The 17,980-nt window shown below is 41.3% G+C and overlaps 1 protein-coding gene across 1 annotated transcript in view; it reads left to right on the top strand.

Moving 5' to 3' along the window:
* Window positions 1–3,189: 3,189 nt before the first annotated feature.
* pacsin3 (protein kinase C and casein kinase substrate in neurons 3) overlaps window positions 3,190–17,980 on the top strand; it is a 30,211-nt gene continuing 15,420 nt past the window's right edge. The window contains exons 1-5 of the mRNA XM_070828518.1: window positions 3,190–3,290; window positions 14,233–14,333; window positions 16,162–16,318; window positions 16,921–17,156; window positions 17,615–17,770. Coding sequence (XP_070684619.1) covers window positions 14,280–14,333; window positions 16,162–16,318; window positions 16,921–17,156; window positions 17,615–17,770 — 603 coding nt within the window. The 5' untranslated portion in view covers window positions 3,190–3,290; window positions 14,233–14,279. The remainder of the gene's footprint in view (window positions 3,291–14,232; window positions 14,334–16,161; window positions 16,319–16,920; window positions 17,157–17,614; window positions 17,771–17,980) is intronic.

The raw sequence follows: 17,980 nt of genomic DNA, 5'->3' as shown, positions 1-17,980 counted from the left end.
CTCACACACACAGAAAACATGCAAAACAAGACATCTAACATGTTTTATTTAGATTATTTAGAAAATCAGTTCTTCTCCACTACTTTAACAAAGAAGAGTTCACAGCACGCTGTGAGGCGATCTGCTTCTGCTGTAGGCGAAGAACTGATTTCTGATTATTTATCACGTGATGAAGGCTCATCACACCACACAGGCAACAAATGCTCACGTTTAACACCCTGTAATCGTCAAATGTTTTAGCATTTGTGCTTGAAAAACTAAATAGATAAACCATAATTTATTAAAAATGGTTGCAGAATAATTTTTTGATTGGCTAATAGTTCCAGCTCTCTTTCTAAGAGACTTGCAGTCAGGAGGTTTTTGTTAAAGCTGGTGAATCCTGGGTGGTCTGTGGTATATTTTCTAGACGGCGAGGCTTCATGCCGTCATGCTGAGTCGATGTGCACAGCCCTGGAAGCAGGTTCTGGGTTAATCTCTGGCACCATTATTGCCGGCGACATGCAACAGATTGTGCCAAGCGGCTCCAGCCAGCGTCCAGCTTGCAGGCTGCAGAGCTCGGGGAGCTGTCACGGGGGCGGTCCTGGCCTCCCTGATGTGGTTCTGGTTTTCGAGACGAGCCGGGAGAGCAGCTGTGTGTGGGAACAAGGCTGAGTTGTCCTTTTCTCTCAGCCTCCGGTCTGCTGTACTCCACCACTCTGTGATCTGCTTTCGTTTTGTTTTCTCTTCCTCGCCAGCGTCCGGCGTCACATGGTCTGTTGTCAGTTAGACGCAGCGCCTCGGGCCGCCAGACGTTACAGGAGTGACATCGTCACATGAGTGTGAAGTGTTGACTTCATTGCTTAAGACCCGCAAATGTTGCTGCACTGTTTCATGGAAATGAAAAATGTTTCCAGTCATGTGACAGAGCATTTTGGATCATTTGGTGCAAATAATAGTGGAAAACAATGTCAAACACAAGTACTGATTATAAAAGTAAAAACATTATGTCCTCTTTAAGTTTGTGCGTTGAGGAAAACGTGTGCAAAATCAATGCAATTAAGTTAAAAGTTCCAAAGATGTTTGCATTGTGCCAACACAGGAAGGACAATTAAATGTGCTTTCAAAGGATATTGACATGAAAGTAATTAATCAAATGGACGTAATGACCAAAGAGATGAAGGCATTCATTGTTGCTCTAATGAATTAAAAAAATCGCTTTATGGCTTTTATGCATTAAGGATCGGGAAAATATTCGAGCTTTATAATGATATTGGATCAACCAATATCTCAGACCAAACCTCCTCCCAATACTGAGTTACCTCATGCAGTGATATCATGAATCAAACAGTGCATCACTGCAGTGAGTGAAGCACCAGAGCATTACAGGTATCTTTTCTTTTATGTATATTTTATAGCTTTTTAGTCACTGACAGGCTCAGATTGTTATTCTAAGTGTCTGACAACATTATAAAAAGCATCCCATCATACAGAGATGGACCTCGACGATCCTTTTTGTTTAACCAGAAACAGCTGCTATATCAGTTTATTTAGAGCCACCAGACTCTATAGATAAAAACAGGAATTTTATCTGACACAACATGCGAGTTGCATAGTTTGTTTGTATTATCTTGTGTTTTACAGAGTTAGTTCACACCAAAGCAACAAGACCAGTAGCTCCCATGTTGTGCAAGGTAAAGTAACTATTTTTGTCAGTGGAGTCTGGTTATATCTCATTTTGCCTCATCAGAAGTGGACAAATGTCTGTTGTAAATCTTATCCAGGACCAGCAACTTCCTGGAGTCTCAGAAAATCGGTTAGTCCAGATCCAACAACACAAACAAACAAACTGATTCTAGTCATTTTGAACCCAAAACATGTAATGATGATGATAATAATAATAGGGCACAGGTTAAAAAATACCAGAGCTATCCTTTAAAATGAAGGATAAAAGAAATGAGTGGAGCTTTTTGGTTTGATCTGTCTGGCATCATCTGTCCTCTAACATCTAACCTCACATCATGAAGCAGCTTGTACTGTCTGTGGTTTTGCATTGTTTGACGTCGTTTTCATCACTAACACATTTATGGCTTGTGTCCTGACTAAAGAAGGCTGGGTGTAACTGGTGTCAAATTAAACAAGTTATCCAACCATCAGAACGGGAGACACTGAGGGAAGCAGTCCTGCAGTTTTAATCCTGGTTAAGCGTACAGTATATTGTGTTAGCTGAGTTTTTCCCTCCATCCATCCAGCAATAAATAAATACAACTATTAAGATATAGGTAAGATATTATATATATGAGATAATCTGATGTTTCTAATGATGGGAACTCTGGATCAAATTCACGATAAGGCGGCATAATGTTTTATATTTTTTATCATATGATGCATCATATTTTGATTGTATCATGAATTTTGATTGCATCATGAATATGCTGGAAATAAGCCAGAAATTTAATACAATACACCTTTTTCTTCAAGTAATGTGGCAAATTTACAACATTTCACTTTTGATTGTGGTTCATAAGATATATAACCCTATGTATTCCCCCAAAAACACTATTTGTAAGGAAAACACCACTGGTTTGCACGCTCTAACTCCATTTATTGCAAATAATACAGGAAAAGTAGGTTAAAATGACAATTATTTAGCTTTTTATCTTTTCACAAATGATATAAATGCGTACTAAATCTTAATTCTTAGTTTGACTAGTTTTTATTTAGTTTTCTACATAAATCTGTAACGTAATCACAAACTAAAAGCACAGGTTTACTGTGATAGATGACTTATCTCAAACACGTTTAAGGTCTCTACACGGAGGGTAAAGCATTCAAAAACACCATGATTGGTCTTTGGTGATCTGTAGTAAATTAGCTAATGAGAAATCGGTGATTTAAAACCTGGCACTGCCTTCCCAACTCATTGCAGGTAATTTTAGAGGTGTGAGCTAACTGCTCTGACCTCTTCTCACGGGGGTCGCTGGTCTCCTGCCGTTTCATTAGCCGTCCACTACGGGCTCCATGTGTGGCATTTCACCACGACCCCCAGAATGTCCCACCTTCCAGCCAGCGCCGAGCCATATAACGGGCGGCTCGTCCGGCCCTGTCTGAACGCAGTCGGTGTGCAGGGGGGAATCTAACCGGCATGCTGCTTCGCTGTCTAACAAACCTCTCTGTGTTTTCCTTTTGCTGTCGCATCTGCTTCTGAGGGACCCTCCTCTCTCCGTCTGTCCCTTTCTGTCTCTCAGGCCGGCGGAGACGAAGGCTGTCTTCTGTTTGGACATCTGTCCAAATCTATTTTCTCCTCTGATAAGGTAAGTTCTGTCGTCACTACTCTGGGCTCGACTTCATGTGTGCCACATTTGGTTTGTGTGCAATTTTACATTGCAATCAAGCTTATTGTGCTCCTGTCTTCTAATAGCAATACTGTAACGTTTAACATGCTGCATTTCTGGTTTGTGGAATTATTTTGTGTGTTTTCCGCCCAACATTTTGACTTTTGACTTTGACTTCCTCACAGAGCCTGCACTTGCCAGCAGCTACATATAATCCAATCAGTAACGTGATTTGAGTTATTTGCTGATATCTTTTTGTAGCCTCGCCAAGTCCGATAATATCTCTCAAGTTTAGAAACATACTTTGAGCCTGACAAGATACTTATCAGACCAATCCGTGAAGTCAGCCATGAAACGGGCGTCAGCGGCTTGCAACGTAATCCTTTAGGGCAGCTAGAACTGTAAATAGGCCAGTAAAGTCCCTTTTGTTTAACTGGAAACTACTCGTATACCACACCGTTTAAAGCCACCAGACTCCATTGACAAAACGGTCATTTTACCTGACAAAAGACAGGAGTTACTGATCTGCTGCTGCCTCGATTGGTTAGTTTCTGTGTAACTTCTGTGTTAAAGTTTTAGTTTGGAAATATTTTTGTAGCACACAATAACATAATCAAACTAAACGAATGAGGCAGAAGTAGACGAGCTGCTCGTATGTTCTGTGCGTAAAATCATTGTTTTTGTCAATGGAGTCTGGTGACTGGTTAAACAAAAAGCATCTTACAGGTCGGTCTGTATTTGATCTTTTCCATAATGTTGTAAAAACCTCTTAGTATTTGTACTGTGATGCCCCAAAGGATTACAATAGAGCCTTTGTAGCTCGTTCTCAGCCTGTTTCGTAGCTGCTGACTGAGCCGATGTCAGGACCACTTCCAAAACCATTTGTACCTACAGACATATCTAGAAAAATCGGCCCCGGGTTTAAAAAAATACCACAGTTATCCTTTACGTATATAAATAAGTCACTACCTATTTCTTCCCTCACATTTATTCAGAAGTTTCCGCACTCTTCTCTCAGCATGTGTTTGCTAACTTGGCAGTTGTGACGACACCGTCAGAGCAGAGAGAATCAAGTCCTGTTGGCAATTTAGTGAAGCTGCAGTTAAGCCACACACTGCTGTGGGTTTTAATATGGAAACAAGTCTATTCAAACGGCTTGTGGGCGAGATCATCCAAGAAGTGATTAATTACACTACATTTACATCTACAATCTTCTTTTTATATAGATTTTCCTCCTTGATTTAACAACTCGGTTGCCATTTCAAGGGACAGAGAGTTGTTTATCAAAACAAAACATGCTGTTTGCTTTCAAAGGAACCCATGATGTGGCTTATTTTTGCCACCAGCAATCATCATCGTAGCATGGTTATCATTTTCTTTCTGTAAACAGTGAGTCTCTCATTTGGGGAAGAGACACAGCAGCGCTCTGGTACACAGCTGCTTCTCGGGCTCTGATAAACAGCCAGCTGTTGGCACAGCAACAGCAGCTGGAGCAAGAAAGTATCTCAAAAAATGCTTCTTTTTATAGATGTTTGAAGCCTCCAGGCCCTGGTGGGTACCTACATACTCTCTGAAACTCTGCTGGAATGCAGACATACTGTAGCGGAGAAGCTTATGGACTAATACCCGTGTAGGCTTTAACATGCTTGACATGTAGAAGTATATAGACTGAGGCTGGCTGCAGGGAAACTGTTGGTGTACATTAATCAGATTAATGACCGTGAGTTTTCCAGGGGAGCTTATGAGGTCTGGACCAGCCTCTCTATCCGTCACTCCCTCCGCCTCCTCCTCATCCCTCTCTCAGCTGGTCTCTCCCCTCCTCCTCCTCCTCTTCACTGGCCTGACCCATTTCTCTATAAACCAACAACCAGAATCTCCTCCTGTCTCTCTCTCTCTCTCTGTCTCTCTCTCTCTCCTGCCATCACCCACCTCTTCAGCTCACCTGTATTAGATGCAGATACGTCTTTAAATGTGTATTAAATATGATTTCACATCTTTGATCCTCTTAATACTTGTTATCTGAGATGTCTGGTTGTTTTAAAAGTTAAAACAAGTTCATTAAACTAAGACATAAGTCATGGCAAAGAAAATAAATTGCATCAAAACATAGAAACTTCTCAAATTCTCCTGCAGCATAATAGGTGACTAACGTGTCTCTGCAGGCCTTTATTTGTATTAGAGGCAGGTTTTTATTTCTCAGATACCGGACTTTCTCCCAGGAGGAAGTCCACTGAAAAGCACTGCATTTTCCATACATGCCATACAGACATTTACTGGTTCATTGCAAACACACACCAAAACAGGCAAAGTTGTCTATTGTTTATGTAAACTACCAGCATGGTGTCAGCAGATGTTCATGGGAGCGATATTTAGTGCGCTGTCCCTCCCCCTCCGGTGGGCCCCGCGGGACCTTATTCCGGAAAACAATATGTACGGTAGTCGATGGTGAGAGGCAAATAATTTTTTGATCCCGTTTGAATAAAGATAACTTTGCAAGAAAAAGTTACAGTTTGTCGTAAAAGATATTAAAGTGAAACCGCTCAACCAGTGAACTGCTTCCTCTAGTCTCAAACGATATAGTGAGCTAACTTAGCTATCTTCCAAGCACAAATGTTAAGTTACTATTTATCGACTCGGCCAAAGAAGGAGCAGACCCCTCTACCTGCTCCTGTGACTACATCTCCTGATGAAACACACAGACATCGTAGCTTTAGCAGTGCTGGGTAGCTTGACGTCACGATGCCATGTTTGGGTGTGTCGTCTTTCTAATTATGTATTTTCAAAGTCTTTGACTTCAACAGTTTAACGACAAACTGTGACTTTCTTCACTTCTTTGTCGAGCACCATACATGTCTTTCTTGAAATGATGTCCCCTGGTGATCCACTGGAAGCAGCAGGACTTTGCCTCTATATATACCTCAGCCTCGCACTGTGATTTAACATTTTAAAATGTCTTTGAACGCTTTTGTATTTTTTGATATTGACCAACTATGCAAACTAATGTCAGAAGCCCCAAATGATGTAATGAAACTTCCTGCAGTAACTTATATGATCAAGCTTGTGTTTTTCCACTAACTTGTTTAAGTATCCAATTCAGATCCGTGAATGATGGTATAGTAGCATTAGAAAGTGGACACAAGCAGGCTGTTTTCCCCCTCTAGCCTTCTTCCCCATGTGGAAATCCCTGATTAATGGACGGATTAGTCCGTAAAAAGTGACCCATACATCCTGCCGACATGTGTGACGTGATGAGATGTGAGCAGCTATCAGCCGTTTGGAACCAGGTTGTGAGTGTTTTGATACTCAAAAGAGATTTTTGTAATAATGGTCTACAGGATAAAATGACTGGTGTTTAAGTCTTTGTGGTGGGACACACCTCAGGACACAAGCACAAAGAGCAGAGGGTGTAGATTTCGGTTGTTAAGGTCATTTGATATATGCTTGATTTGTTTGGCCGCTGGATGTGTATGGCTGTATCAGTGTTTTGAGCGCACATGTTCACTTCTCCTTCATTTACCGTAAATGAGCTCGACAAACCAGCCCCACATGCCTTTAAAAAGGCACCACATCAGAAGATGCTTGTGTGTTGTTGTGACATCAGACCACCTCCTCTTCTTTCTCACTGTCCTGCTGAGTCTCTTCAGCTCGTAAAACCTTTGTTTCCATTTCGCGTTTCCTTTCCACACGGAGGTGTTGAGCAACGTTCGGCTCATCCCAAATTTAGTTTGTGTGTTTCTCCGGCACTTCCCTCGTCTCGCCCGTCACCAGCCTCGTGCTCTCATTCCTCTCGACTTTCTTTTAAGGCTCCGTTCCTTCCATCACTCTCGGCGTCTTTCAACGGCCCTCCTGTTCTCTGTCGGTCAGGCCTGACAGTCTGCCGCCCTGTTTTGGATCAGGGACCAAGCCGTAGCTTTTGGATGCCTTCAGATGTTTAATGGACTAAATGAAAATGAAGCCAGGGGCCACACTGACACAGACATTCTTTAGATAAAGACAGAACTGTGAAGGAAGACATTTTTGAAAATCGTAGAAAGTTTTTAATGAGTCTTAAGTATTTTAAACTTGGGCCCTACTTTTTACATGTTTTGGGTTCAAAATGACTTGTAGGTTCAGAAAGTTTTGGAATTGGTCCAGTAGATCGCCTCAGCCAGCACTCATGAATCGGCTGCAGTGGCTGTAACGTTATCCTTGAAGGGCAACTGCCCTCATCAAAGTACGTCCACTAAAAGTGTTTGTTTTTGCCACTGACAGCCGCGGGTTGTTGTTCTAAGTGTCTGACATCATTATAGAAAGTATCCTTACAGAGATGGACCAAACTCCACTGACAAAAACATTAATTTTACACATGAACATGGGAGTTGCTGATCTACTGCTGGCTCGATTAGTTAGTTTGTGTCATTGTCTAAGCTGATCCTTACAGATAATCTCTCACATATGATAATTTATCACCTTTGCACCGTCCCATTGAATCTTATGTCCCGAATATACTCTACTACCCTTGTACCTCCCAAAAAACCCTCTCCACACCCTTGTACCTCCCAAAAAACCCTCTCCACCCTCTGAACATACAGCTCCAGCAGGTCCCTGACCTCCAGGACGGTCTGAAGTCTATGTGTGTTCATGTGTGTGTGTGTGGTTGAACTGTTTGTAAGTGTGGCTAAAGTTCATCAGTGATCGAGGAATGTAAACATCCTCAAAAACACACAGAAGAACTTGCACAGAGAGCCATGGGAGGGATGGTGGGTGTGTCATGAACTCTCCACATAAACCAAACAACACTTACAGCCGACCATCTGTTCACGGTGACACTAATGGAGGAATTAAAATAATTCAAAACAAAACATTCAATTGGGATGAGAGATTCGCACAAATACATCATAAAATATCAAGTTAAAAATGACACACACCTGCTCATCAAATGCATGAAATAAAATACTGGTATGAGAAAAATGTATTTAACCACAATACGAGTAACATGTAATTTAAAAAATACAAAAACAATCTGTAGTTAGAACAGTCTAAAGCCAGAGACTGCTGCTGTCTAGGGTTCAGAGCCGCAGATCTGGACAGGAATTGTGCTTTGTGGGAAAACACTACCAACAACAACTGCATGTGGATGAGGAAGTGGACTGGAGCCCATCTCTGATTGGGATTATGCAAAAGTATTTTTAGTTCAGTGTTTCAGGAAGATGTATTCAAATTTGCTGTATTCAGTAGAGATCCTTTCCATAATGTTGTCTCCAGGAAGTTACTGATCCTGGCCAATAAATACAGTATTTAGTAACATATCTACACTTCTGATGAGGCCAAATGACATGTAACCAGACTCCATTGACAAGAATAGTGATTTTGATTTTAATCCACTGGACCAATTACAAAACTTTAAGTACAAATTTGTAGAAATAAGTACCAAGTTTAAAAATACTGGACTTCTCCCCGAAGAATACTGCAGGACTCATGGTGCTATATCCAACTAATGAAGTCTGTCTGTCTCACACAGCACAGAGTCTAATCCCTATACTGTTGGCTCACACACACACACACACACACACACACACACACACGATGCTGGGAGCTTCTCAGTATGATCTTCCTTCCTAGCAAACAGACGCTGAGTGCGGCGTGTCAGTAATCGAAACATTATGAATCACTTGGATGAAATTTAGAAAACAACGCACAGCATAAAAGTGGAAAGTCTTCTTCCAGTAAGTCTCCTCTCTTGTAACCGTCTCTCTGTTTTATACTCACAACCTAGCAACTACAGTGTAAACAAACATGACAGTAATAACAAAGGCTCTTTGTTTGCCCCTCTTACCTTTTTGCAGTGATGGTCGAAATATTTATTTATATATATACTTCAGCGACCTTTTATGAGAAAGCAATACTATAATGAAAGTCCTCTTTTTTTAGAAACTTCTATGAATTTAGAGCCTACCAATTACTGATGTCTGAACAAACCTCATTTTGCCAGTTGAAGCAGAAATGTAGAGTCTAATGTCATCTGCATAACATCGAACATGAATGTTTCTGTCCATAGAAGTGGACGTAGCCACATCCACGTCACCAGTTGGATAGTGGACTGCCGTTTTGAAGCCTTTAGTTTGGCTGACGTTCATTTCAGGAAACTGGCCCCTGATTGGTTAGCCACAAGCTAGTCCTGCCCTTAAGTATATCCTGATTTCTCATCTATTTCCCTCTAAATGGGAACATAATTTACTAAATGAACATCACGCTGTATGAAAGAAGACTTAAAACTAGCGACTGAGACCACAAACTCATTAGAAAAATGGTAAATCAAGTGAGAACCCTAACCCTAACCCTAATTTTCTCATAGATTTCCATACAATTGCATTACTTTTGAGCCAGCACAGTTGCCCCCTGCTGGCCATCAGAAAGAATGCCGGTTTAAGGCTCTTTCACATTGGCTTCACTTTTCAGACTCTGGCTGTTTTGGCATACGGTGATCTGTAGACGCCAAATACCTATAAAAGTAATGACATCCCCATAAGCCTCAACTGCACTTTCTGTTTTGTGTTAATTAGCCAATGATAGCATGCTAAACTAAAGTGGTAAACATATGTGTGTTAGCATTTAGCTCAAAACAGCACCTGCTGTGAATACTCTGCAATAGTTTTTGTATGTTTTGAGTATCAGGCCTCATTAATACCGAGGTGTTTGGGTTTTAACATGGTAGACCGGGACAGTGGTTTGTTGTGAAATCATGGTCCAGTGGCCGTTTTGTGTGATGCATAAAGCACTTTGTGGTTAACAGTAGGTCTCTGTTGACTTTTATGGTCAGCGTGTGCACACCTCCAGCAGGTACAGGGATAATAGAAGTGTTGGCAGCACCCGGCAAACCTACTTACTCTCAATGAGCCGCACCTAGATACACACACACACACCTACCTTTCCTGTGGGATGTAGGAGCAGTAATTTGCGATCCACGGCGAAGTCAGTTTTCTCATACTCACTCGTGTTTCAGCATGTTGGTGGCAGATACCTCCGCTGCTAGCATACTTGACATTCACCTATTACACACACACACACACACACACACACACACACACTGTTATAGCCTTGAATTTTTTCTTAAATTCAATTCTTTATTTCATTTAACTTATTTTCAAATAGTCACTATTATTGATAAATTATAGTGACTGAAATAAAGTGACTGAAATAGATATATTATTTATACCTTTTATCTTATCTTCAGTTTCATTTTTATTGTTTGAAAATCTAGTTTCAGTATTACTTTTAGATTTTTCTTTCATGTGTGTTTTTCACACCTGGTTTTAGTTTTTAGTTTAGTTTCATTGAAATATAATAATCTTGACTCTCTCTCTCTCTCTCTCCCTCTCTGTCTCTCTGTCGCCCTCTTGTTTGTTTCCACTTGTGCTCTACAGTCTTGACAGTGTTGAGAGAAAATTAGAGCTGAGCTGTCTGAAGGGGATTAGCTGCACCGTCTGAGAGGTGTGATGTTGCGTTGCTCAACGTCACTTGTCTCCTAAGACGCAACACACACACACACACACACACACACACACTAGCACACACACACTCACAACAGACACACCTACAACTACGTATTAACTCTGATCTCTTTTACTCGAGGCTCAGGCTAGTGTTAGCATGCAGCACATGTAGGTGCACACTCTTTATTCTTTTGCAGCTAGCTGGTCTCTCAGTGACGTCTCATAGTGTTGGCTGATTAGAGTTCATTTAGACCAACTTTAACTGTTATATTCTGCATCTAATGTAGCAGCAGCCTGCTCCCAGTGCACAGACCTACCGCTGTTGTTTTGGGAGTGAACTAGTTATTTATAGTGAGAAAGAACATTGTGGAGCTCAGAGGGAGGAGGAAAATTAACCAGGAACTTCTCACAGTCTTGTCAAGTCGAGCCGTACAGTAGAGCACAATCTTGCTTTAGCATGACGGCGTGTTAGGACCAAAGAAAAAGGAAGTTATGGAGCTTAGGGAGGGGGTATTTCTGAGATTTAAGTTGTAAATTTAAGAGAAAAAATCTTGGAAAAAAACTCAAATATATGAGAAAAAGTTGAGTTGCTCTCGTAAAGTTCTGATTTAAATATCAGAATGTTTTTTTTTTTTTGTAAATTTATGACTTCATAATCTCAGCAGACCCTCCAGTTTTTTTGTTTGAATATACTCATTATTATAATGATCCTAATACACTGCCATGCTGTCATGTGGAGGGGTTTATTACAGTCAGTTATTTTGGTTTATGACAGCCACAGATGGCCGAATTATTGATTGGTATTGGGCTGGTATGAGAATTTCAACAGAAAGTGCTTCTGAAATAAGTTGCAGACGCTGCCTTTAAACCAACACCTGTTGTACGCAGATATTGGCCCTCCAGTGTATTTATTGATTTCAGTGTCTTCCACAACCTGAAGTCTGCAGATGTTCGACAGATCAATTTCTAGACCCACATGGTCCAAAATACAGCGCTCAAAGCTTTAAGTTTTTCTTTTCAAAGCGACTTGGACAGAGAGAGGACCAGAGCAGGGCTCTTGTTTACTGCAGGCAAAGCGTCACTGGAGCAGTGGCGTGTTTTTCCTCCCAGGTTTGTTGTGTCTGCCACAGGAAGTTGTCTGGCCTTGAAGCAGGGTTTGGTCCAATGGGACGACGGTGTGCAGGAAGTCGATGTATAGAGAAGTTCAGGTCACAGTGAACCGTGAACGGAGTTCATTCGTTCATCATCAGATTCACTGCAGAGCTGCACAGCTGGAGGAGGTCCCCTCAGGTTGTATCGGTGTGCAACTGAATTTAAATTACAGGATTATTCTGCGACATTAAATCACACCTTAAGACTTATTTATATCGAAAGGCTTTCCTATGATTTGCTTTTATTTTTATGGCTTTAAGTTATTAAATTATTAAGTTAATTATTAAGTTATTTCTAAAACTATTCTTGACCTTATTGATCACTGAGGACTGTGGTTTATTGTTGTGTTATCTGGCACTTTACAATGCTGGTTTTGATAAGTGCTATACAAATAAACTTTATTATTATCACCATTATTATATCATACAGACCTTGAAGGTGGAAATGCACTGCTCAGTTATGAGAATTTGGGCTATTTTGCTACTAGTGGAAAGAAAAGACCAGAAATACACATTTTGGTGTTATTTTTACTTCACTTTGTCTGTTTGCGACCTTAGATTTCTCCTACATTTGTCTTTAAAAGCCATTTTCCAGAAATATAAAAACCTTAAATTAAAAAATTTAATTTGGCTCTAAAAATGAAATTTGAATTTTGAACTTGGCTTTATCGAATTTTCACATTTCTCTTCTGGAAATGTTGACATATTAATACATATTCAAGCAAGCAATCAATGCCTTATTTGCATACTTAAACATAACATTTCAGAAAACTTGCAATAGAAAAAATTCATTGTTATAATGTGAGTAATCAACTGGGGAAGTTTCATTGTGATATCTAGTAGTTACATTTTTCACCTGCAGTCTATTTCCTTACATGAAGCCTTTTTTTGTGCATTAATCATCAAAATTAACTTAAACGAAGGCAATGCATTTCACACATTTGTTAGAATATAAGGACACCCAGTGAATTTAATGCGTTCTGGTGAGAAACAGTGGATGTAAACGTTACTTTTGTTCAGCTTTAAGGTACAATACAGGTGGCGTCGCTGTTTCGTGTCCCTCCTTTCCGTCTTGGCAGTTTGAGTCTCAATTTTGGCAAGCACGACGAGGAAGGCATAACACGGTTAAAAATGATTTTGTTTTTGCGGCTTATTGTCAGAGGTGACTCTGTACAAACGTTGGAGCATCCTCTCTCTGATGAATGAGGTCCATTGTGGACGAACAGGCCTGGTTGACACAGATTCCTGCCTCGGTAACGGAGAGGATGTGTGAGACAGGGAGTCAGTGTTTGTCGGGCACACACGGGCCAGTTGTGCGCTGAAGGAAAGTTGGGCAGCGTCGTGGAGAAAACATCCCTGTGGGCAGCGAGCGGTGAAAACTCATCAGCTTTTTGCGTCGACTGACGTGGAGCTGCAGTTTGCCAGAGGCTGAAACTGTAGAGCTGCGTGCAGTGGAACAGTGAGACTGGATAGGTCACAGGTTTGATGCCCATAACAGAGGACACGTATTCTTTCACAAATATCTTTTAGGATAAGCATAAAAGACCCCTGGCTAAGGGATAACTCCGGTATATCAATCCTTACTTACTGTTTAAGCAGATACAACTGATGTACTGCTTGCTTCAAAGCCACCAGACTGTAATTTTACCTCAAAGAATATAGGAGTTGCTGGTCTTCTTCCTGTGACTTTGGTGTTCACACAAGTTAGTTTGGATCCGAACTAACTCTTGAAAACACCAAAGTTACACTATAACACAAACAAACTAACCGATCAAGGCAGCTGTAGACCAGCTGTGTTCTGCGAGTTAAAATTCCTGTTTTGGTCAATGGAGTCTGGTGGCTTTGAAGAGCACAGCTCCTCTGTGCCGGCTTAAAAGTTGAGTTTCATATTTCATTCTTGATGACAACTAACCAACCCTGATTCTGTTGGAGCTTCAGCCACACTAGGGATTAAAAGTCAGGATATCTCGGCCTGTGTTGCATTGATTTTTCCTCTTTTCCTCTTTTAAAATCAGTCTCTCAGTGGTGGGAAACTTTGGGTTTAGTACACAAAGTCACATCAGTTTTCGTTTCTCAACCTTTGTGTGGTTGAGATTCTTTTCTTATTTTTAGTTTTCATGAAAGGCCTTTGAACTGTTCTTTGGTGCTATGATAAAAATGTGATTCATGAGTATCAGTTCTCTTGATTTTTGTGTGTCCTCCTCTCTTGAGATGATCTGTGACTGGATTGATACATAATCTGAGTTCCTGGCTTTTGAATGTGCTGAAGGATTTAACCGTTTCTCTCTCTTTCCGCAGTCTTTTCTGAAGCCGCCATCATTCCGTGCTGTAAGGGCGACCGCAAAATGTCTTCCAATGGGGACCTCAGCGACCGGGGCAGCTCTGACAGCTTCTGGGAGGTACAGTTCAGTAGCAAGAAGAGGAAAGACGGATTATTAAATAACTAGATTATGCACTTGACTGATCACTCTAGCTCAAACATTAAGAGCTATGTAGTACTTTTATTCAAAGCGCTTTACAGTTTGCCTCTTAGTCTCTCATTCAAATGCACACTTACACACTGATGGCAGCGAGCCACCGTGGTGCTAATCACAATCTGAACCAGTTTGGGCTTCGGTGTCTTGTCCAAGGACACTTCACCATGAACAGAACCACCAACCATATAACAGCAGACTTTATATCCCTCTACTAGATTCAGTGTGTGTGTGTGTGTGAATAAAACCCTAAATATATTTATACCAGGCTATCAGAGCAGCTGCTGTCTGTCTGTGGTGTTTAGATAAAGACACAGACACATAATGAGTCCCTGCTGACTGACTGCCGACCTCACAACCCTCCATCTGGAAAAACTTCATACCTTCAACTCCTCTGCTCTGTCTGTCCTCTTTCACTCTTTATCCAAAGCTTTACATGAGCTGACCACTCTTTAATGTCCAGTCTGCAACTATATTTTATTGCCTTTTGCATACATATATATTTTTTAACATATTTTGGGTTCCAATTGAATGGTAGGTCCAGAAACTTTGGGAATTGGACCAGTAGATCGCCTCTGCTGGCAGCCGAGAACAGGCGGCGAAGGAGCCTCAATGGCTGCAGCGTAATCCTTCGGGGGAACTGGACCTGATCAAATGACGTCCAGTAAAAGTTCTTATTTTTGCCACTGACAAGCTCAGATTGTTATTTAAGTGTCTAAACACATTGCAGAAAGGATCCCTACAGAGACAGACCTGTAAGATCCTTTTTGTTTAACCACAAACAGCCGTTATATCGCTCTCTTCAAAGCCACCAGACTCCATTGACACATTTTACCTCACAGAACACAGGAGTTTCTGTTCTACAGCTGCCTCAGTTGGTCTGTGTGTTACAGAAGTATTTTGTTGGATCCATACGTTTAAAAGTCACAAAATAGCACAAACAAACTAACCGATTGCGACAGAGGTAGATCAGCAACCACCATGTAAAATTACTGTTTTCGTCAATGCAGTCTGGTGGCTTTGAACTGAGCGACATATACCTGCTGTTTCTGATCTAACAGAGAGGATCTTACAGGTCTATGACTGTAGGGATCCTTTCTGTAATGGTGTCAGACACTTACTAATAACAATCAGTGACCAATAACAGTCAGTGACCAAACCAAGAATCTGTAGTGGACACACTTTGATCAGGTGCAGTTGCCCCGAAAGAGGCTCGGTGTACAGCAGAGCCATTACAGATGCACACTAAAACAGAGGGTGTTGTCAAAGTAACAGACCTGTGCCATATGAGGACAATGAAAGCTTTCTCTCAGCCTCAGACTGTAATCCTACAGTTTAAAATGATCAATAGCAAAAATTACAGTGTTTCAGGACAATTATGCAAACTAGCATCAGACGCCCCAAATCACATTTAAAAAATAAAATATGTAATAGAACTTCTTGCAGTAATATATATGACCAAGTAAATATATATATGTACTCCTGCAAACCCATTAAAATATGCAATAATCAAGGTCAGTGTATATTAAGCAATGGTGGCATTAGAAAGCCACCAAATTTGGGCCTTTAAAGCCAAATGTTTTCCCCCCAGCCGGCTTTTTGCTGTCTAAAACTCTTCTCTGTGTTTCAGTCTTCTCAGTTGGACTGACAGAGTAACACGACAGCATTTCAGTGCCCTGCATCAGTTCAGTCTTGTTCCTGTTTCCTCAGTCTTTGTGTGTGGTTACTGTATCTGTCCCGTGTTCCTCTGCAGCCGGGGAACTACAAGAGGACGGTGAAGCGGATAGACGACGGTCACCGGCTGTGCAATGAGCTGGTTAGCTGCTTCCAGGAGAGGGCGAAGATAGAAAAGAGCTACGCTCTGCAGCTGAGCGACTGGGCCAAGAGGTGGAGGGGCATCGTGGAGAAAGGTGAGTTGAAAATACTCATTGTCACACAATGTGGGGTGGAGGCTGCAGCAGAGCCTCAGCTTTATCTAGATTCAAATAGAAAGTGACACCAAAAGCCTTTGTTGTGTTTTGAGGATGTTTGATCTCACTCTGCCAAGGTCTGCAGACAAATCTATTTTAGTCATTAGTGTTTTAATCTAATCTTTAACCTATTTTGATTTAATCCAACTGCAAAGCTTCACGTTTCATTGCAACTAATCTAGGAATTATTGTTTCTTGTGCTGATTCTTTGGAATTTTCATAGAGCTCCATATGACTTGAAGCTTTGCAAAATATTTTTTTTGTGTAATTGGCCTGCACTGCACAGAAAAAAACAAATTGGCAAATGGCAAAACCAAAATTATAAACTTTGATGCATATTATATCACTAATTTACTAGTTTATGGTTTTATTATTATATATTTCAAATTATTGGCTGAAAAACGCTCAATACCAAATCTGGATCTGCACCTACATCAGATTAATTGCTCTTTCTGTGTAGGTTTAGCTAATTTAGAGAAATAGTTCACAGTGGTCATACAGACAAACCGGATGATGAGAGTATCTCCTCTCCTCACACTCAGGTCCTCAGTACGGTACTCTGGAGAAAGCGTGGCATGCCTTCATGCAGGCGGCCGATCGGCTCAGCGAGCTTCATCTGGAGCTGCGGGAGCGGCTGGCGGGCGAGGACAGCGAGAAGATGCGCAACTGGCAGAAGGACGCCTTCCACAAGCAGATGATGGGAGGCTTCAGGGAGACCAAGGACACGGACGACGGCTTCCGCAAAGCACAGAAACCCTGGGTCCGCAAACTGAAAGAGGTGAGGGCTGCTGGATTTATGACGAGGGGACGGCTTAACAGAAGTTTGGATTTAGTTTGGATTTAGTTTTCGTAAAATAAATGAACACTACAGTATTCAGAGTATTCAAACCAGGACATAAAGATAATTAAATTGAGGGAACTGCGATCAAGGGCTGGTGAAGATGATGGTAGAGCCTCCAACACCTCTGACTGCTGTTACAGTTACATTTTAGCACAAGTTTAAACATCTAATATGTAAAAAAGTGTTATACTGTTACTGACCTTTATTATATTTGACAAACTACTATGATGGGTGTTTGAAGGTGAATCATGTTTCTAATATTAATTACAAAAATGTGCCAACGAGGAAACAAGACTGAATTTTAGTGAAGAGAACGAACTATGTGAGTGATTTTCTATTGTGATGATCACAGCTCCTATTACACAAAGTGTGTCATTGTGTGTGTGTGTGTCAAGGTGGAGTCCAGTAAGAAGAGCTACCATCAAGCCAGGAAGGAGGAGTGGACGGCGGTTACCAGGGAAACGCACGCCAAGGCCGACCCGACCAAGTCACAGGAGGAAGTCCGCAAATACACAAACCGGGTGGAGCGCTGCAACCAGGAGGCAGAGAAGGTACAAAACACACACACACACACGGTCCCATGCATAGCTCCTCTTGTACCAGTCTGGGTGTGTCAGTGAGTCCAGAAAAACATACCTGTGTGTGTGTGTGTGTGTGTGTGTGTGTGTGTGTGTGTTTTTGAATGTAAAACATGACCGGGCTTGTCTCCTCTGTTCTCCGCTCCTCACAAACCCAACGAGGAAAAAACCATCAGCCAAAAA

Source organism: Pempheris klunzingeri, chromosome 1, assembly GCF_042242105.1.
Source record: "Pempheris klunzingeri isolate RE-2024b chromosome 1, fPemKlu1.hap1, whole genome shotgun sequence".
Lineage (NCBI taxonomy): Eukaryota > Metazoa > Chordata > Actinopteri > Acropomatiformes > Pempheridae > Pempheris > Pempheris klunzingeri.
The sequence above is the reverse complement of the archived record's forward strand: the minus strand, read 5'-3'. Positions and strand labels throughout refer to the sequence as shown.